The sequence below is a fragment of the Clinocottus analis genome, unplaced genomic scaffold, assembly GCF_023055335.1.
Source record: "Clinocottus analis isolate CAN_PGR_092001 unplaced genomic scaffold, fCliAna1.0.p SCAF_20, whole genome shotgun sequence".
Classification (NCBI taxonomy): Eukaryota; Metazoa; Chordata; class Actinopteri; order Perciformes; family Cottidae; genus Clinocottus; species Clinocottus analis.
Window position 1 is genome coordinate 3,058,099 of NW_027175932.1, and position 19,804 is coordinate 3,077,902.

At 45.1% G+C, this 19,804-nt stretch overlaps 4 protein-coding genes across 4 annotated transcripts; 1 reads left to right on the top strand and 3 right to left on the bottom strand.

Moving 5' to 3' along the window:
• Positions 1-2,823: 2,823 nt before the first annotated feature.
• Positions 2,824-3,924, bottom strand: LOC137791553 (tetraspanin-7-like). Its single transcript, XM_068586588.1, has one exon. It carries the CDS (start codon positions 3,922-3,924, stop codon positions 2,824-2,826), a length of 1,101 nt encoding a protein of 366 aa, XP_068442689.1.
• Positions 3,925-6,322: 2,398 nt separating this feature from the next.
• Positions 6,323-10,886, bottom strand: si:zfos-932h1.3 (zinc finger protein 184). Its single transcript, XM_068586587.1, has 9 exons — positions 10,753-10,886; positions 10,051-10,256; positions 9,861-9,962; positions 9,690-9,785; positions 9,495-9,605; positions 9,289-9,406; positions 8,229-9,027; positions 7,937-7,995; positions 6,323-7,854 (listed from the first exon to the last, which is right to left on the bottom strand). The coding sequence occupies exons 1-9, from the start codon at positions 10,784-10,786 to the stop codon at positions 6,323-6,325; spliced, it is 3,057 nt and encodes a 1,018-aa protein (XP_068442688.1). The 5' UTR covers positions 10,787-10,886.
• Positions 10,887-11,356: 470 nt separating this feature from the next.
• washc3 (WASH complex subunit 3) lies at positions 11,357-14,591 on the top strand. The gene is made up of 7 exons (XM_068586971.1): positions 11,357-11,561; positions 11,922-12,020; positions 12,122-12,187; positions 12,291-12,428; positions 12,787-12,903; positions 12,991-13,055; positions 13,143-14,591. Exons 1-7 carry the CDS (start codon positions 11,511-11,513, stop codon positions 13,240-13,242), a joined length of 636 nt encoding a protein of 211 aa, XP_068443072.1. The 5' UTR covers positions 11,357-11,510; the 3' UTR covers positions 13,243-14,591.
• Positions 14,592-14,608: 17 nt separating this feature from the next.
• Positions 14,609-18,015, bottom strand: dram1 (DNA-damage regulated autophagy modulator 1). The gene is made up of 7 exons (XM_068586970.1): positions 17,679-18,015; positions 17,242-17,309; positions 16,890-17,032; positions 16,601-16,778; positions 16,393-16,451; positions 16,187-16,279; positions 14,609-16,099 (listed from the first exon to the last, which is right to left on the bottom strand). The coding sequence occupies exons 1-7, from the start codon at positions 17,807-17,809 to the stop codon at positions 16,061-16,063; spliced, it is 711 nt and encodes a 236-aa protein (XP_068443071.1). The 5' UTR covers positions 17,810-18,015; the 3' UTR covers positions 14,609-16,060.
• Between the last annotated feature and the right edge of the window lie 1,789 nt (positions 18,016-19,804).

Consider the following 19,804-nt stretch of genomic DNA (forward strand, 5'->3'; position numbering starts at 1 on the left):
TAAAGAGCCTGAAGCAATATTTATTTTGGCAACTTCATTATTAGAAATGTTTGAGTAATAAACTATTTAATACACAATTAAGGCGTTTGAATCCATTTAAAATACTAAATGGAGAAAGGAAATCCATGATTTGGCTGTTTTTAAGGTCGTAATATACATGTAACCTTTTTACCTTCATCAAAGTGATGCTTAATAATCTGACAGTGATTCTATATTTGCACAAGTCTGCAGCCATTTTGTGTCCCTTCCTGTCTGCATTTGTTTGAGCAGAATGGAGTTAATAAATAGTGCACGTTAAAGAACCCAACCCCAAATAGTTGTCAGAGGTGTAAAGAGCTAAATGTTCCTTGTGGGTTTCTCTGACTGAAGGCGTTGCTCTCGGAGCTCCACGGCTGTGTGATGAAACTTCTGGTGCAAGCTGAGGCCAGACAGTTTTAATAAGGACAAAGTAATCAGATAGAAAGCATCCGAGCCTTGTTGGAGCCTAATGTAGGCTAATCAATAGCATAATTAGGTCATGAAAACAGTCGAGAGGCCAGCGCCCAAAGCCTCTCTGTGTCTGGACGCAGATGCATGTCGCTTTTAAGGTAATCTTTGTGATTAACTGTCAACTTTCATATTGCCCAATTTCAACCCGGAGAACCCGTAGCTAATCATTTTCCGCTCCATAAACTAATCGATGCCGGGGGGTCACGCGGCTTTGTTTGGTCACACTCGGCTCATATACTCGTCCGTATCGGGCGTCGCCCTCCAAGGGCAGATGTAATCATTGTCTCAGGTGGTGTAGGAATGAGATGTCGTCCGGTAAGCCATAATTCAGAATTGCCCGGCCAGAGGTCTCCGCGAGGGATCGACCACTCCCAGCGCAGAGAATTTACCACTCTGGCGCGCTTCCAGCACGGCCTTCCTCGTATAATAAAGACCTGGAGCTGCTTCTGAGGCTCATTAAAATGAAGACAGGAGGCGTGGACCTGCCACCTGTCGGGACGAGGGAGACAATCTTCACTTGTTTGCACCTTTAAGAGGAAAATACTCGCATTAAAACCCCCCAAAAAACTGCTCGTCGGTGATTCACAAGAAGTTAGACACACATAATGCTTGTTGCCGTTTATGTATTTAATGTATTCAAGGGCAGCAGACCTTGAGATTACCACATTGAATCAATATCACACTGTGCGATGAGGCAAAGAGTTTTTATTTATTGTTTGACATTTATAGATTACACTTTCAGTCATGCATGCTCGCACTGTTGGTGAGTAATAGAACATAAATACATTATATCTATTTATCTATCTTCATAGATTACACTACAATTATAAGAGCAATAAAAAGGCCTATCTGAGATAGGAAAGGTATGATGTTGAGGCTGGAAGGAAATCATCTAAAAATACGTGTAATAATAAGTTAATTTGAGAAAAACACACATTTGTTGAAGGAATAGCTAGACAGTTGGGGAAATATGTTTACAGAGAGTTAGTTGAAAAGATCAATACACTTGTTTTGTGCTTCAATAGATTAATTTGAATTGGGACGATCTGAAACTTAACAAAAAAGTTCACTTCTGTCTCTCAAAACACAATAACACAACACTGAGAAATGAATACCGGCTAAACATGAAGCTACGTTAGCTTAGCATAGATGTAAACAAGTGGAAACAGCTCTCCTCGTCTCGTAACTCTCTGAAGCGAATGAGGATATTTCCCAAAGAGCTTTTTATTTGTCAACTTGGATGTTTCATGCTTACTGTGGGTTGCAACATATTTGGGTCATAAAAGGTGTTTTTTCACAATATTCAGTGATTTAAATCCATTTTGTGCTTCGCAATATTTCAGAACATAGAAACTCTAGCAACACGGAGACATCTGGGAGAAGCAGTCATCACTTAAGATGTAAACAGCACAAAATACACAGACAGCGACAGCTTATTTAGCTCTTTTTAAGCGCACCTTTCTAGCACAGTGGCGTTTTTTTTGTGATGGAAGAACTAAATGGTGTGAGGACGAACATCTGTTGAACACAGCCAGGATGAGTCACACGAGGTGGAAAACTGCTGGTCAACATTCCTGTGCATTCGGTGGTGAGATGTACTAAACACCAGCAGGTAACCCTAAATAATATGTATTTACATTCTACATAATGAAGCATATCGATCCATGCCAATATTTAAACCTTTCAGAAACAAAGTCTACTTTTTGATACGCACATGGTCACACCTTTGCAGGTATCAACTGTACACACCTCACCCATTTTTATTATAATTGTGCAGAAGACCAAGCAAACAAGTGTAAAAGAGTTGTGAAGTGAAAGGAGTTGCTGTTTCCTTGATTATTTTTAACCCTAAATCCACATTTTCTTTTATTGATATCCTCCAGTTCCTTAATTTTGCCACAAAAGAGTATTTTGGATAATTTAACAATACTCGAGGTACGTCATGAGCATCACTTTTAATTATTCAAGCGCAGTTTTCTGAGAAATCAGGATTTTTTTGACCAAATTGACCCAAAACCCTCAACAGGAGTCGTCATTTATTTCGCTTTTTAGGTTTTAAACAGGCCTGAAGCTGTGAACATTTAATTAAAGAAGCATGTATTTCATAAAGCAGTGACTGATCTTGTGTTGGGGATGTTTTCATACCCATCCAAACCACGCAGGACCTTCAAACACTGATCACCTGACATGTTTCCTGGAAACCTGGAGGCCTGAATGAACTCCCAACACTTTGCATCTCTATCACTCTTTCAGGGAACATCCTCATTCCCAATCCTAATTATCTACACGTTGGTCAATCCTTGGTGGAGGTGGCCTACATCTTTAAATCGCCCGTTAGTGAGCCACCACGCGCCGATGTGGTCTTGGTGCCAGCTTGTTGGCCAGCAGACATGCCAGGGCGATGCCCCCGACTTGGGTGAAGGCCAATCCCAACACGGTGGCGGCGATGTGGAAGACGTTGTCGTTGACCAAACTGAAGACTTTGCGGAAGCAGCCGTGCGGGTGGATCCCCGCGGCCGCCAAGCCCTCGGCGTCATCCGACAGGAGGGGTCGATTCCTGCAGGCCTTGCGCCTCACGCAGCAGCTGTCCGGCAGGGCCACCGAGGTGCCGTTCTCGTTGGGCGGGAAGGTCATGTGCTGGATGGCCCAGTCGGAGGAGAGCCAGTCGCGCCAACCCTCGGCCCCGCAACACTCCAGGGCCCTCTGCAGGCTGTCTAACGCGTCGGCACGGCCCTCGTCCTCGGTGTAGCCGGCCACCGCTCGCTGTAAGCCGCTGCGAAATCCCCCGGCGATGTCCTCGCGGTAGAAGAGGCCCAAGAGTCCGGCCGCCAAGCCGGCTACGAGCGCGGCGAGCTGGAAGAAGCCGTAGGCCCTTAGCACGCCGGGCAGGTTCGCCGCCACCCCGAGGCAACCCAGGAAGCCCCAGGCGGTGACGGCCGCCCCCGTGGACAGGAGGATGATCGGGGCGTTGGGGTAGCGGTTGGCCGACAGCAGCATGTAGTCCGCCAGCGAGATCTGCGCCCACACGCCGAGGGTGAGGATGGCCAAGCCGGCGGCCCAGAAGAGGCAGCTGAAGGCCAGGAGGCCGAGGCGCAGCAGGTGCATGACTCCCACCGGGCGGCAGCAGGGCGGGGCGCCGCCGCCCGCAGGTGGAGGCGCCGGGGCCGCCAGGGAGGCCTCGGAGCACACGGACAGGGAGAGTCGCTGCTGCTGCTCGTGGAGCTGCTGCTCCTCCTGCTCCTGGTAAGGGGACAGCAGGTAGCCGGGGATCGCGGAGGGTCGGCGAGGAAGAGGAAGAGGAGGCGGCGAGAGCAGGTCGAGACCCCGCGGGGACGAAAGGCGTCGCACGGCCAGCTGCTGGTGCTCCCAGTCCAGAGCTTGTCTGCTGGGACTCGGACGAGCTGACAGCGAGTTGTAAGGCAGTGCAGAGCTCATGATCTCGACTCTGCTTTTTATTTACTCCCCCCCTCTCTCTCTCTTCCACACACTCCTCCTCTCTCTTTCTTCTTCTATCAGAGCCTCACTATCGTCCTCCTGCAACACACAACCCCCCCCGACTTCTTTATGACCGGTCATTAATCCGCCATCAACCCCACGAACGCAGACCGGACGGTAAATCACATCGCATGGGTGTCGCGTCGCGCCCCGTTATCTGCAGCCGCAGCTTCCTCAGCTCCAGCCGTATTTATGCGTTTTTTGCGGGCGTTCCTTCCACCTGCGTGGTCGCCGGCTCTTCTAATTCCTCCACCGATAGCCACATCCAGGCATCTGGCCGCTCGCTGCCGCACGACGCTCTCGTCAAAGCGAGAGGCGATTGCAGTGGGAAGGACCTGGAATCCACCCGAGCACACCCTCTCTCGGTGTGGAGGGGACATCCCTTTGAGTTTTAATAGTTTTTAAACTTCCATTTGTGGAATTGGTGAAGCAGGGAAAACCAATGTTTAAAATGTAAAAACTTTTCCTGGGGACATTGTGTCAAGAGGATAGTTATAGCACTGAAAATGTGTGACATCTAATTAAAAGCGCTGCATTAATGAACCTATTTTATAACTATATACTTATATAAAACTTGCTATATAGATATTACGATACAAAGACATGCAAAACATTAATATGTAGTTTAAAATGCTCATGACAGAACTACATTTTTAACAAATCAACCGGTTGTTTGTTCTTCTGTGAAGCACTTTATGAAAAAGTCCTAATAGCAATATTACTGTACAGGCAACTTACAAACCAAATAAAGCATTAATACATTAGTTAATTATGACCGCATCTCCCTTCAAAACATTGACTTTTACTTCACAGTGGTATCAGTGAAATAAAAAATACCCATGAGCCAAAAAATGGATTTTATAATATAAAATATTTATAATTTTCTTACTGTATTGTGTTTTGCCTCATCGAGCAATTCTCTTTTTGTCACTGACAATTAACATACATTAATAAAAAACATATGCAATGCTAAAAATAGATTTTAAACCCACTGTAACTGCTCCCCTGGTAAATGATGCAGCCAGTTTGATCCTTGTGATTCCTGCTCCCATCAACCCTCCAATCAGAGCTGATTAAAGCCTCTCAGTCAATTAAACACGTTCACACAGCTCTTTTTGTAAGAACAAGCATGATCCTGAGCATGTTGACAGAGAGAATACCTGCTGGGGAAGTGCAGAGCTGCAATAGTCTCTTACTTAATACCCTTTAAATTATGTTTAGGCCACAGAAAGCAGCTCAACAATGAGGTGTGACCGACCACAAATAGCTCAAATATATGGACACAGACAGATAAAGGAGCTCGCTCTCCACCCAGTGTGAGAGGAATACAACAGTGAGCAGGATGAAGACAGAGGGGTGTTTACCGCAGGGAATGTGAGCTGCGTTTATGATGTTTATAATTAATTTTTGCTCCATCATCATCAGCTCACCGGGTTTTATGGGCACTGTGGGCAGAAGTGAAGGAAATGCATCACCTGACACCTGCAGGAGGAGATTTCAGGGGCGCGTGGGGAAGATGTGGGGAAGCCCTCGCTTTGGTGGCTGCAGAACTGCCCTTTAGAAACAGACACAAGGAAAGCAATGCCTTAAAGTAGAGTCATAATTATGGGATAGAAAGTCGAAATTATGAGATAAGTCATGTTTTTTTTTCTTTTCTGTTTTCTGGTGAAAAATAAGAGAAAGAAAGCCAGCGCCACTAAAGTGCATGCACTTTCTATCCCATAATTTCGACTTTCTATCCCATAATTTCGACTTTCTATCCCATAATTTTCACTTTCTTTCATATTTGTTTTTCTTTTACTTGCGGAAATGGGCTTCCATAGGTATTGTTGCACCATGCTAGCATGCTAACACACTATATGCACCATGTTAGCATGCTAACGATGGTTAATCAGCACTGAACACAGAGCAGCTGAGGGTGGTGCTATTTATAGACATCCAAAGGTACAAATTAAAGGTTTTACCTGGTGATGCTGCTGCAGGGAGACGTGTTCAAATTCATCCTGGCGATCCATCCAATAATTGTTGAGACTTTTCAGTCAAAAGCAAAACTATGCACCACATGGTGGCGCTAAAATCACATTTTGTGCAGCATAATTGTTTTGTTTTTTTCTACATTTCTATCCACGTAAAGTACAATGCGCCATTATACCCTGAATACAGAAAATACAATATTTATAATATATATAATAAATATTCTTGCACAATATCATTCTAGATAAAGAAAAAAACAATGCAGACAGTATAGGGTGTAAAAAAAGTATTTAATGAACAATTTTGTTCACACTTAATACATTTGAGAGAGCAGGATATCTGAACACGAGCGTGCTGAAACCGGCTATCCATTAGTCATTTCATGATTTGATTCCTCCGTCTGTATCGATTCCTCCGGCTGCGCCGCCTCCTCCCCGTGTTTCTCCATGTGCTTCTTGAGCTTGGCCTTGGACGTGAACGTCTTCGCGCAGCGCTCGCAGTACGGCTTCGGCGGCTTTGACCCCGAGTGGCTCCGCCTGTGTCGCGCCAGCTCCGACGAGCTCTTGAACTTGAGCTCGCAGACGCTGCAGGGGTACGGCCGCTCCCCCGTGTGGATGCGCTGGTGCAGCTGGGCCTCGCCGAGGGTGAGGAACGACTTCTCGCAGTGTCCGCAGGGGAACGGCCTCTCGCCCGTGTGAATGAGATTGTGCCGGGTCAGCGCGTACGGCTTGGTGAAGCCCTTCCCGCAGTAGGCGCACGGGTACGGCCGGGCGCCTGTGTGCGAGACGATGTGCTCCTGCTGGGTTTTCTTGCTCTTGAAGCGTTTGTCGCACTGCGGGCAGGAGTAGGGCCGCTCGTCCACGTGGGACCGGTGGTGTTTCGAGAGCTCGCCCTGCGATAGGAAGCCCTTCCCGCACTGAGAGCAGAGGAACGGTTTCTCCCCCGTGTGCATCCTCTCGTGCCTGGCCAGCACGGACACCAGCGTGAACCTCTTGGGGCAGTGGGAGCACTGGAAGGGCCGCTCGCCCGTGTGAACGCGGAGGTGCTTCATGTACATGAAGCGGAGCGAGAAGCGCTTGCTGCACTGGTTGCACTGGTACGGCCGCTCCCCGGTGTGGGTGGACAGGTGCCGCTTGACGTCCGACCGCCGCGTGTACGTCTTCTCGCAGTGCGGACACTTGAACTGGCTCTTCACCTGGTGCACCTGCCGGTGCTGGGAGCGCGCCAGCAGCGAGTCGAAGCCCTCGCCGCACTGCCGGCAGATGTAGCGCTTGGCCGAGACGTGAGACTTCCTGTGCTCCAGCAGCTCGGAGGACGTCGGGAAGCGGTGGCTGCAGATGGAGCAGATCTGAGGCAGCTGGCTCTCCCGCGAGTGCGACGTCTTGTGGTGGACCGTCAGCGTCCGGAGGTTGGCGAAGGAGCTGCCGCACAGCTGGCAGGAGAAGGCGATGGCCACGCCGTGGTGCTTGCCCTCGTGCTTGGCCAGATCCCACGAGTGCTGGAAGGTGCGGGCGCACCGCGAGCAGTGAAAGGGTCTCTCTCCGGTGTGCGTGAGCTGGTGCCTCCTCACGTCGGACGACCGGGTGAACGTCTTCCCGCACGTGTCGCACGTGAGGGCATTCTGTCCGCTTTGGGACGGGAGCTCTTTGGCGTCGCTTTGGGTGTCGGGCGGCTCCGCTTTGCCCTCCTCTCTGCTTCTCTTGGGGAAGAGTTTAATGGACGTGAAAATCTCATCCGAGCTCGAAGGCGACGGCGTGAATTTGGCGCCTGAAAGCGTCCTGTAGACTTCTGTGGGAACACTTTGCATGTGGAAGTGAGGAGGGCTGTTTTCCTCAGAGTTGTGGAAGGGACACTCGGAGCAGGTGAAGATGATGGACGTCATCTCGTCCGCTTCACCTGCAAGAAAACATGTGTTAGTGCTTGTTAGTAAAATAGGTGGATTTTAATTTAGTTTCTCTTCTTCATATTAAAATATTACCTGTGTTGATTCCTTTGATGGCTATGACAGAGGGGGAAACCAATACATCAGCTTTGCTCCTGGTGAAATAAAATAATGGAATCGTTAAATTATCACTCAGATTTGAGTTACAACAATTACTAGGAAATGAATTCCCTAATAAGCTGGAATGTCAGCTTATTATTTTAAAGAAACCTTCCTATCTTGGGACAACAGCAAAACAACAAAATAATTCACCAACAGGATGGTAAAAAATTATAAGAAATGCTATCATAAATGTATTTCAGTATTACAGTATAAATGTTTTTTGTACATTTTTGGACACTCTCCAGCTCTTTCCATGGCGGACGTCTGGATTTTGCACGTCTCCGTGCCGGGCGGGGTCTTCCTTTGTAGACGGGTGGACCGGCGCACATTAGCTGAACTTGGAGACCGTTGCGTTTCAGCAGCTGGATCCTCGCTGGGGAGCCACACCATTTCCTCATTGGCAGAAAAGGATTCGTGGTCATCCACTAAGTCCGCACGAGAGTTCAAATCGCTCTCGACGCCTCCAGGTTGGAAATCCTCCTTCACCTCTCCAACATTTTTTTTAATCTCGTCAGTTCGGTCACTCGTTTCGTGTCCTTCGTGCGCGTTTCCTTCATCCAGCGCGCTTCCCAACCCAAACTCGTCAGTGAGGGAGGAGTCGGTGCTCTTTCCCGTTGGCGCCTCTTGACCGAGGCTCTCCTTCCTCAGTGCGAATGTTTTCGTCAGAGTCTCCAGAGCTTTCGCCACATCCACGGTTTCACTCGTTTCCTCCGCTCTCGAGCCGGCCGCCTCCTCGGCGCCGGCGTTATCCGTGCCGACGGCCACGATCTCCTCTTCGTAGAAGTCCGTCTGAACTGGCACTTCGGCCGATTCGATCATTTCTTCGTCCACCTCGGACGCTCCGACTTCGACCTCGGTGTAGACGGCCACAACGCTGTACTGGTCCGCTCCAACTAAAGTCACGGGGTTCAGCACATTCGCATAGTTGTGGATCGATTCCAGTCCGACAGAGACGTTTGCCTTTTGCGAGGGAGGAATGGACAAAGCAGACATGATGCAGCTACCGATGGTGGATGAAGGGCCATCTGCAAGAGAAGGAAACAATGAACCTCTGGGTGAAAAACTGCACATTAAGGCAACTTGTTATCACAAATAATTGTCTGCTGGTTGAGCGTATAAAACATACATGACTGCATGACATTTTCATTGTTTGTTTGATTAAGAAACTTCAAATTCAATTAGATTTTTGAGGATTCAGTTGCATTAGATGAATGCACGAATATAAAAGTGTTTTTTTTAAATGTATTCTTCATTCCACAAGTGAGCGACACTTCCGCTCTACTCACACGGCATTTTCATTAGTCCTGAGCTTTTGTAGTGGTCGAAGATGAAGCTCAGCTCTTCGGGTGAGGACTGGACACATTCCTCCACCGCAGAAGGAGCAGAGTCGAGCCAGGCTGCAGTCTGCAATCACAGTTGGAAAAAACAAAACAAAAAATGAATGCTTTGCAGAAGCAAAAGCAACCTGAGACAACTGGATCGACAGACTGACCTGTTTCAAGTCCGGTACTGGAAGCAGCTTCTCCAGTTTTGAGAGCAGCTCCCACAATAACACGTGAAGAGCAGCGTCGTATTGTGGCCCATATTCCACCGGAAACACCTCCTGGAAGAGGCAATTAAATGTCGATTAACTGTCGGACTTGTAAAGAGTATTCTCAAATGAAGAAAGTATTTAAATCCGTCTGACCTGGAAGAAATACGCTCTCTCAACTGGATCTTTCAGCAGGCTCTCAACAAGTGCAATGAAAGTGGACTCTGTTGTCTTCATCTCTGCGTCCCTGTACTGCCACAGATAGGATTTATGTCACTTAAGGGTTATCATTATTTGTTTCTCAAGGTATTCCTTTGCTGTACTTACATCTGTGTTTGCATTGGTTATTGGGAGTCTCTCCAAATGGCTCTGGATGACTTGAGAATCAACCGAACCTCGAGTTGAGCCTTTGCAAAGCTCCAGAATCAACTGGAGAATCAACAAATTGTTTTTAAGTGCAAAATTACGAGAAAAGAATCCAGGTACAGTGCGATAACAGCGCATAACTTCTGCTCACCCGTGCTCTCAGACCCAGAAGGAGCTGGGCTCTCTGCCTGTGGTTGATCAGTCCAGGGGCCGCCGCCGTCACCATGAATACGAAGTCCTGGAGCTTCTCGTAATTCATAACGTCTTTCTGCTTCGCCAGCTGCCACATCGCTGCAGACAGAAGCTGCAGTGGGGGCACCAGGAGGCGGAGGGATGAAAGAGGCAACGGGCTTGGGTCTGAAACACAAAGGTGTGATGTGATCAATGAGCTTTTAAATTAAACTATATATTTAAAATATCTATATATCTATATAATGTGTGTATATATACACATATATTCACATTGGAAATATAATAAAAAGGTATTATCTTGCCTAATCAAAAACAATGGCAAAATTACTGCTAAATCTATATTCTATTATGACTAGTCTGACCCCACTAACCTGGCATCAGCCTGTGAACCCGTCTAATGACTGGGTCAAACTACTTGATGTGAATTTAAAACTTGCCACCTGGCAAAGTATCTGCAGCTGTGCTTTAGCTGTCTGAACAACACACTTTAAATCTTAATATTATTCATTATAATCTGCCTCTTTCAACGTGATTTCTAAAGCAGCCTGGCAGCTTCTGACTGGCATGATTCCTCTAAATAGACGGATCCCGCTAACTCTTTCACCAGCACAAACACAGCCTGCTTTAAATTACAGCAGGGTTAAATTATTAATAGACCCACCGTTTATTTTCTCCATTGACCCAATAGCCTCCATTACTGAAGTTTTCCCCCTGTGGCGCCGATAAATAAATGTAAAATAATGTTAGATTATTTGAATAGCTAACATGCGCTGTTGGGACGCAAGCACCCGTTTCCTAAACGCTGCATTTCCTCTTTTCAAAATAAGAGCTTCACAACTCCGATGTGACTGCTCTACACAAACGGTATGGATGTTACAGAAGCAGAAACATCCTAGGCTAACATATGTTTTAAGATAGTGACTTATCTGTATTTTATTTCGAGAAAATATTTGGAAGAATTATAGTTTGTGTAAGAGGGAAAGCACATTTACAAAGTAAAAAAAAAACCTAACTAAAGTTAAATGTTATTTTAATAAATTATTAAATCATTTATTTACAAATATTTTTATAGTACGAAATTGTCAGAACGTGCTCATATTGGAAGAGGTGACATTAAGATTCACACAATATAAATACAAAATATCTTTGGAATACAGTTTGCGTTCATCGGAAGTTTGCTCTTATTTTGAAGGCAGTCCTTACACGCGTACCGGAAAAGAATCCGTGCAGTGACAGAACCGGATGTTGTTGTGTCCCACGTGACGGGAAGAAGGGGGACTTCTCGGTCCCGAGTCACATGAAACGATCCTCAGGAGATAATTTATCCATGTAGCCATTTCTGCCGTTTTTTTGCAGGTGAAAGTCTCGCCGTTAGAAACCGGAACTGCTCGTCACCCTGCAGGAGGTTTAACATTCAACATGGACGAGGACGGACTGCCGATCGTTGGTTCCGGTGTCGATCTCACCAAGGTTTGTGTTGCTTAGCCGACAATAACTGCAGCTCAGAGGACATTACAACAGAGTTGTGTGTTATCAGGTCAGAGAGGGACAGCAACGGTGTAATAATAAAACAATTAAGATGTAAATAAATGCTTTTTGTCAGCCATGTTTTGTCGAGCTGTCTGATCTGAATTATTAAGTGATCTCAGCTAATTTAAGTATTTAGATATTGTACATTATTTTTTGACTCAGCTGTAGTTAATATATTTAGCTGTATTTGTGTATTTATTTATTTCAGATATTGTAGGGAAAAGACAATGACATTGTTGTGCATCACATCCTGAGTTCCTACTTTAAAAATGTATTTTTTTCCCCCTCTGGCTCCTTCAGGTCCCTGCTATCCAACAGAGAAGAGTTGTCGCCTATCTCAATCAGTTTGTCGTGCACACGGTCCGGTTCCTGAACCGGTTCTCTACAGTGTGTGAAGAGGTTTGTACGTCTCTGTGCCGTCCCGATCGGTCCATACGAAAAAAAACACTATCGTGCTCCATCCCCTGTCCTGATCCGCCATTCTTCTTTCTCCTTTACAGAAACTCGCCAACATCTCTCTCCGCATCCAGCAGATTGAGACGACCCTGTGCATCCTGGAGGCCAAGGTGAGTTCCTCGAGCCGCGCTTTTTCCCATTCAGTCTGCGGTTCCTCGACACTCTTTTTAAGTGCCGATCATACATCAAAGTTTTGTAAAATTTTCCGAGCAGCTGTCGTCCATTCCCGGGCTGGAGGACGTCACGGTAGATGGAGTCAGTCAGCGGCCGCCGGCTCAGGCCAACGGGCTTTCTACCGCCGGCCAGAGCCAAGCAGACTATCCACCAGCGAGGACCCTGCCTCCACCGGAGGTGAATACACTAAAAATAAAAAAAATAGCACACAAAAATAAAGTAGTATGCTGCACTTAAAGAAACAATTTGAAATTGTGAGAAATATGCTCGTACGATTTATTAAGAGTTAGTGGTTTGAGAAGAGATTCTCCTGCTATGCATGAGCATTAAAAAGAACGCACAAATCCACGCAACCCAGATCTAGTTTATCCGTCATCATCATGCACGCCAACACTTTTGCAAACCACAAATTCTGCAACCTACAAAAGAGGTACCACCCTCTAAAGAAATGGTGAAAGGATGTCCCACATTCAGTGCATGACTCACCACCTGCTACTTCCCTCTGTCACGGTGATTTGTGTGTTTCTCGTTGCAGCTCGCTCAGGCGGCTCCGGAGCCGGCGGCGACTCCGAAAGCAGAAGCCCCGGCAGACGACGTCATGACGGTGGCCAAGGACCCGCGCTATGCGCGATACCTGAAGATGGTTCACGTGGTAAATCATCACTAACACCAACAAAAAGGAAAAAAAAAAGAAAAATCTGTATGTTCTGTGTCTCAACGCATGTTTCATCTGTCACAGGGAGTTCCAGTTATGGCTATAAAGAATAAAATGGTCCTGGAGGGTTTGGATCCTAACTTGCTTGAGTGAGTGTTTTCCTGTTTACGATCTCACGTTGATCTTTTAACGTTCATGACACTGACCAATAACATTGCCTCCACTGCTGACGACAGCACACCGGACGCCCCCGTGCCCGACGGAGCATCGAGGAGCGCCGAGGACCAGGAGGCCGCCGCCAGCAGCTCCGACAGCGAGTCGTCTTTCAGCGACTGACCCTTCTTTTTCTTTTCTTCCGCCCCGTCAGCTTCCTGTAGACGCCACTCGGCGCCACTCCGAGCGTCTGTAGGCTCGTACTTAGAAAGAGAAGTAGGTTGCAGGGTGCTCGTGAAGCGAGAAGGGGCAACATGTAAGTGCCTGAAACAGGAAACTCCCACCAGAGTGATTGTAATTTCAGCGTAAAAGCACGGAAATTGTTTCGCAGTGATCACAATTTTGATACATTTAGCATTTCTTGACACCGAGGGAATAATTCCCCGTTGATTATGTTCGCGGTCGACCTCAACACGTGGCAGTAGAAAGTAATTTTCTAATTGTGATTCTACAGCGTTAAAGTTGTTGGTCTTCTTCGATCGTCACACTACTATCGCTGCCTTTAAGAGATACTCATGAGTTGAAAGTTATAAAAAAATGTATGGGAATGAATGTTTGACAAATACATTGTGATTCTGTGGTTCAAAGGGGGGACAGACATCTCGATATACTTTCAGTTTTGATATGTTGTATATCACAACACCAGAACAATCACATGTCCTTCAGCATGTGAGTTTCCTTCCTAAAATTCAGCCACCAGACTGAAGTATTTTGACCTGTCACAGAATGATAAATACCACGTGTTGCGGCTGGTTTTTTTGTTTCGGAGCGGCACATCTGTGTGTTTTTTTATGAAGAATGTCCAAACAGTCATTACCAATAGTTACAGGCGGCCATGTTGGAGGAACGAAGACTACGGTGCGTTCATTTTGAGGCCTCTGAGGCTTTTAACATTCATTTTAAACTACATTCCAGTGACTTCGGAAAAGTACTCAGACCTCATTTCATCCCACATTTAAAATGGATTCTATGTTGTAACATAATAACGTTGCAGAGAGCAGTTTTTTGCAAACTTATTATGTACAAAAAAATTACATTTTCTACAGCTGCTGCAGAAAAAACACATTTTACGACACAATAAAAGACAATAAACAATGAATATAAATGGTTTGTCTGGCCATTGACATGTCTCCACATCTTTAATTGGGTTTGTGGAGCATAAATGTCGCGTTGCACACTAACCTCAGCTAGAAGGAAGAGAAACTTGCACTAAGAGTCGGAACAAAGCACCTGCAGATTGTCTGCGTGTGGTCATTGTTTCATGGATCTGGACTTGTGACTACGTGCCCGAAAAAAATAAATAAAGTCAAATAGAGAAGTCAGGAAGGTTTTCACAAAAAGAGAAAGAAGAAAATATCCATAATATTTCTATGAATGCATTTTACACTGTAAAGGAAATGAGTGTGGAGAAGTCTGGAAGTCCCGTTGTGTACAAGAGAATAAACTCAAACAGTTTGTTTAAAAATAAAAAAGTGTATCTTTATTTTTTTTCAGCTCATTGGCACTATGATCTGTGCAGTGCAGGATGTCAGAGGCAGAACAATTACAGTATTGCAATACAAATAAATACAGTATCTGTAGTGGACGGGTTAATAACCTCACATGACCACCATTACAACACAGCCTTTCTCTTTGGAATACTGTTTGATGTTCACATCTCTTCATCACCACTCATCTGCAAAGAGACGCTCCAAAAGTACTGACCATGGAAACATATCAGAGGACGCTTAAACATCATAGTGATCTTTTCCTTTTAACAGTTTTCTCAGCACAAGGTGTCACAAGCCTTCCCGGCATGTGACACTAATATGTTGAAGGTCGTAAAAAATCATCTCAAGCAGCTCGACAGTATTATACACACAGTATGTATTTACTCCGAAATGTGTCAAGTTTATTTTATTTATGAACTCCAGATTCACAAATGTTGTATTAGAGGGATTCTCAGTGAAGTTACATGCACCGTTAACGTCTGTAATCTACTGTCGGAAGTTAAAAAGATAAGAAACTTTCAAACTATGTGTATATATACTACATTACCCTGTAAGAAATCCTAAAATTGTATTATAATTCAAGAAGGAAAGGTCACTCTAGTTGAACCTTTTAAAACCTTTGTTCTCTTTGGCAGAGAAATGAAGATGTTGACGATCCGCCTGTAGGCAACAGAAAACATTTTTTTAAATTCTAATTAGCTTCACCTCAAGTTTATTCTAATACAGCAATTTCATTGGCGAGTTTGCACTGAGGGAACTAATGAATTAAGAGGTTTGATCCTCGGTGCCAGAGGCACAAGCAGAGCTGCATCCATAGAAAGTGGTTTTATTGTTCCTAAACACCTCATTTATTGTCACGACAGTCAAAAGACACAAGTGGAAAATTATTAAAAAATACAAATACAACTTTGGTTAAGGACTACTGCTAGTATTTGAATAATCTTTCCATTTGAAGTCATATTTCAGGTTTCTGGTTGTCATTACAGTCGGTGTCGGTGTTCTGCTCGTTGAACCGCATGTGGAGCGACCGCGTGTTTCGCTGTGTGATCAACTTCTCCTTTTTCACGCGTCGCAGGTCCGACGGGACCCCGCACGTCACGCTGCCGCCACGAGGTCAAAGCCGATCAAGAGCAAAGTGCAAAGTGACGTTTGAACAACACAATAAGTACACTTGTAAAAAGGACTTGTATAAAAAAGTATAAAGACACAGGCTTGTGATCAGTTTTCTTGTGTTTCCTTCAGTTTCCTGCTATGACCGGTTCTTCAATATGTATAAATAACAAAGCACCCACCTTGCAATCCACCAATAAATTCAGTTGCCACACAAAAGAAAACAATCTCACAAAAGCCTTGCGAGTGTAAAATGCAAAATGTACAAAAAAGCGTAAAAAAGCTGCACGTTTTGTCCTTGGAAATACTGATATCGCTGGCAGTTTGCAGACTCATCAAGGTTACTCCTTGTACTGTGTTCTCACTTGTAAGGTGAACAGCTGTGGGAAATACAAAATGCAGAGAATTAAGAAACTCCTCGGGCAGTAAATACATCAAAAGAAAGAGTTAGATGGCGAGATACTCACCTTGAAATCGTCAATGTATGTGAGGAAGAAGCAGATGAAGCTGAAGGCGACGATCCACTCGCACACAGCGCTGGCTAAATGGTAAGGATAGTCCTGAGACACACACACACACGCACACGGTCAGAAACAAATGATTCATTGTCAAAACAGCGGATGAATTCGTCTGTAAACCGATGCCCGTGTCACAGTGACAGAGGACGGCCTACCTTGTCTCCTGTGTCTCTGTGCAGCGTGGTTTGTGTCACAAAGAAGGCACAGATGACAGCTGAGTGAGCCGTTAAAGGAACAGGACGCTTACTGTGAATGACTCTGCAGCTATCAAGAGATCACATAATGTCACAATCAAGCGAAGTTCCTTCTTTAATGCAAGTAAATGTGTTGTGACAGATGGTTGGACTCGGGGTGAAAGGATACTGGGGAAAAAAGCCAGAAAGGCGAGGAAGGCCACACCCGAGCGCACCCTGCACACGCCCATAGAGGAGCCGAATGGATACGCCCGATGGGAAATCACGGACTGGAGGATGATGTACAAGATGCCGGGGACGAAGAACAGCAGCGCTCCTATGTCGTGGACCACCGTCACCGCCGTTTCCTGTGAATGAAAAGAACAAACTCATTTAAAATCATGGATGGGATGGAGATGTGCATCTGGAGAAAGGACCATGTGAGGAGGAGGAGGAGAAAGAGGAGGAGGAAGAGATACCTGGAAAGTGGCAACTATGCACATGCCCAAGCAGGAGACCATCCCAAACAGAAAGGCAGTTTTATTGAGGTAAGGGTTCACCACCTTTGTGTCTGCGCTCAGCTTCTCCACGTACTTGTACCGGGCGTATATGGTGGCTGTTCCTGTGTAAAGATGAAGCACACAAGGTTACAAAAAAAATAATAACTAAGAAGTCCTCAATGCATCCCGAGGAATAAATTCTGCTTTCATTTTCTCCGAAAAAGGGGAAATGTAACCGACATGCTTACGGAAAAGCTTCGTTCCCATCTTGGGAAAGCCCAGAGTTGCCTCGTCAGATGAGAAGCAGATGTTCATGGTGATGTGAACATACCTGCGCACGCAGAAATGAACGTCATCAGGCCGAAGATGCAGCTCTCTGGGGGGTTTGCACCTGTGTCACTGCAAAAGGGGGAAAAGACAGATTTTTTAAATAAGCTCTCACGACCTATTTACGACTTCTTTTCTTTTTGGTCACTTTTAACAAACTTTGGTCGTCTCTTGTTGGAATAAAAGTGAATCCTTCAAAGAGGAGAAGTGAGAGGCGGTGGTCTGGAGCTGAGAGGGACAGGTGTGTGTTGCGAGAGCTGGAGTTTGGGTACCAGCCAAGTCGACGCGGAGGAAAACGAAACTAAACTCTTGTCTCAGGAAATGGATCAGAATACACATATGCACGCTCAAATATCAAATATCGAGACGCATCCTGGCATATCAGATGTGACTGCTGGCTGAAAAGATCAAACGACACCTCCAAGTTTCCTGAGAACTTACCTTATGTATGGGAAGATTATGTCGACGTCATGTCGGAAGAGCGCGATAATGTAGGTGACGATGAAAGTGCTGGAGGACCAGATGACCAGGAACACGGGCAGGAAGCACAGTCCTTGCTTGAACCAAGACATGTCAGGGAGGGTTCACGAGGAGTTGAAGTGGTTAAAAAAAATGCTCCCATACAAGAGAGAAACGAAGAAAAACAACCCTGGTTTTAAATGCTGGTCCAGGATCCGCGTCGAGTCCGCTGCTGCTGTGGAGTCTGCTGGAGTCACCGACAGTCACATGCTGCTGCTGCATGAACAAGAACGAGCCTGGCCTTTGGCAATAAGCTGGTTTACTGTGTATAGTGTACAGTAACTTCTTCCCCTAAAAGACATGTGGGCCGAGCTACGCAAATAACACCATCAGCGCTTTCTCCTCCTCCTCTTCCTCTTCCTCCTCCTCCCTCCTTCTTTAGTGTGTGTCTGTAATCACCAACGATGTGGAAGTTCAATTTAGTAAACAAATCCACATTTAAAGTTACACATTTTATATATAAAAAAAACACTTTTAAATGTCAAAACTTTAAGTAATCATCATGCAGGTGGTTTATAAATATGATCATGTTCTTTTATGATTGAATTTATATTATAATAATTTATTTTTTGGTGCATGTTAACAACGTTGTGGAGATATGATGTCTGTAGCAGTCCATTATATTAAAGTATTATTAAACAAGTACAATATTTACTTTGCAAGGATCGAGAGAAGACACAGGCGAAGTAGTAAAGCAGAAGTACTTTAAAGTTGTAATTAAGTGCTTAACTTCTACTTTCTATGAACAATAATTACATTATAGTACTTTATTGTTTTGATTTTCTAAAACTACGGTGTCAGTAATTGGGTGGAAAATAAATACAGTTTTAAAGTATACTCTCCCAGATCATTTCCATACTTCATACTGCACATTTATTTCAAAAGGAATATCAAAGTTTTTACTCCACTACTTTTATTTATCATCTAGTTACTGATTACTTTGCATAAAAGGCTATACAATGTATTGGTGTAATCCGCAGCACTACCCAGATTTATACCCAGAATTAATAATAAAAAATAACATACTAATAGAATACTTACAGGGGCCATTTTTCTGAATTTCAAGATGAACTTTTCATACATTAAATACACTTTGCCTCTTTCACGGAAGTGCATGGCTTGTACGTTAAATGTAGTTTTTGTTCTAGCATCATGGTGGAGGATATGATCGTCTATCTTCCTCCCACCACTGCTCTCTGGTGGTAAAAGTGCTCGGTGCCAGACTGAATACATGTGGCATTTGGCTGGGATCCTAAAAACGGGTTCATCTGGGGACACGGAGGTAATCTTAGCCGAGAAACAAAGTGAGCCAAGTTGTCATGGATGTAGATTCCTGAGCCAACACGTCTCCTCCATGGTGCTCCTCTCAGTGTTTGCTTTCCAGCTAAGACACAAAAGTTAGAAATAATCTGGAAAAAACACTTTTATTTGGAAAGCTGTGTGAGGGCTGCACAGCTTACCATGATAGAGTTTGCTTTGTGTGAGTCCTCAGTTTTCCAGGAATCTCTCCCGACGAGCTGGTGAGAAATAATTTAAGATTCATGGGAAACATGACTAAACTAAAACTTTGCTTCAAGGCCAAAATACTTCCTTCTAAAATGATCTTTGCACGGCCGGGTGGTGCTGTTAGACGGAGAAAAATAAACTGAGTCCCGACCAATACCAACCTTTCCCTGGTTGGTAATTTAGCTTTGGATGTGTGACATATACTCGGATAAATTGGGTAAAGCTCTCCAGTTATGAGATGTATTGACGGTTTGGGAAACAATGGGACAGAACCAAATGAATTGAGGGTGAATCTGGAACATCTGGCTCAAAACCTGAGATTGCATTAAAGGGACACAGAATCCAAGTGGAGCCAGTTCAGAGCTTTAATTCATGATGCGGCTATTGAAGCTCGCCAGTGCCTGTACTTGGCTGCAACCTTAAGAAATTGTTGGTTGAAAAGACTGGTTTTCCTGGCTTGGTGAGACTCTTGACTCCTCAGAGAGGAAGACTATCTCTAAGAGATGTTTTAGAAAATGTAACTATCCACAACTACCACTAGT

What these genes read in the sequence shown, in the direction of transcription:
- LOC137791553 (XM_068586588.1), bottom strand. Translation starts at nt 3,924, where the DNA reads ATGAGCTCTGCACTGCCTTACAACTCGCTGTCAGCTCGTCCGAGTCCC.
- si:zfos-932h1.3 (XM_068586587.1), bottom strand. Translation starts at nt 10,786, where the DNA reads ATGGAGGCTATTGGGTCAATGGAGAAAATAAACG. An exon ending in GCTGGAGAGTGTCCAAAAAT is followed by an intron (nt 7,996 to 8,228) that starts GTACAAAAAACA and finishes TTATTTCACCAG; the next exon opens with GAGCAAAGCTGATGTATTGG. An exon ending in CATCAAAGGAATCAACACAG is followed by an intron (nt 7,855 to 7,936) that starts GTAATATTTTAA and finishes GTTTTCTTGCAG; the next exon opens with GTGAAGCGGACGAGATGACG.
- washc3 (XM_068586971.1), top strand. Translation starts at nt 11,511, where the DNA reads ATGGACGAGGACGGACTGCCGATCGTTGGTTCCGGTGTCGATCTCACC. An exon ending in CCGGTGTCGATCTCACCAAG is followed by an intron (nt 11,562 to 11,921) that starts GTTTGTGTTGCT and finishes TGGCTCCTTCAG; the next exon opens with GTCCCTGCTATCCAACAGAG. An exon ending in ACCTGAAGATGGTTCACGTG is followed by an intron (nt 12,904 to 12,990) that starts GTAAATCATCAC and finishes CATCTGTCACAG; the next exon opens with GGAGTTCCAGTTATGGCTAT.
- dram1 (XM_068586970.1), bottom strand. Translation starts at nt 17,809, where the DNA reads ATGTCTTGGTTCAAGCAAGGACTGTGCTTCCTGCCCGTGTTCCTGGTC. An exon ending in ATAATCTTCCCATACATAAG is followed by an intron (nt 17,310 to 17,678) that starts GTAAGTTCTCAG and finishes CCCCTTTTGCAG; the next exon opens with TGACACAGGTGCAAACCCCC. An exon ending in GTTCATTTCTGCGTGCGCAG is followed by an intron (nt 17,033 to 17,241) that starts GTATGTTCACAT and finishes ATCTTTACACAG; the next exon opens with GAACAGCCACCATATACGCC.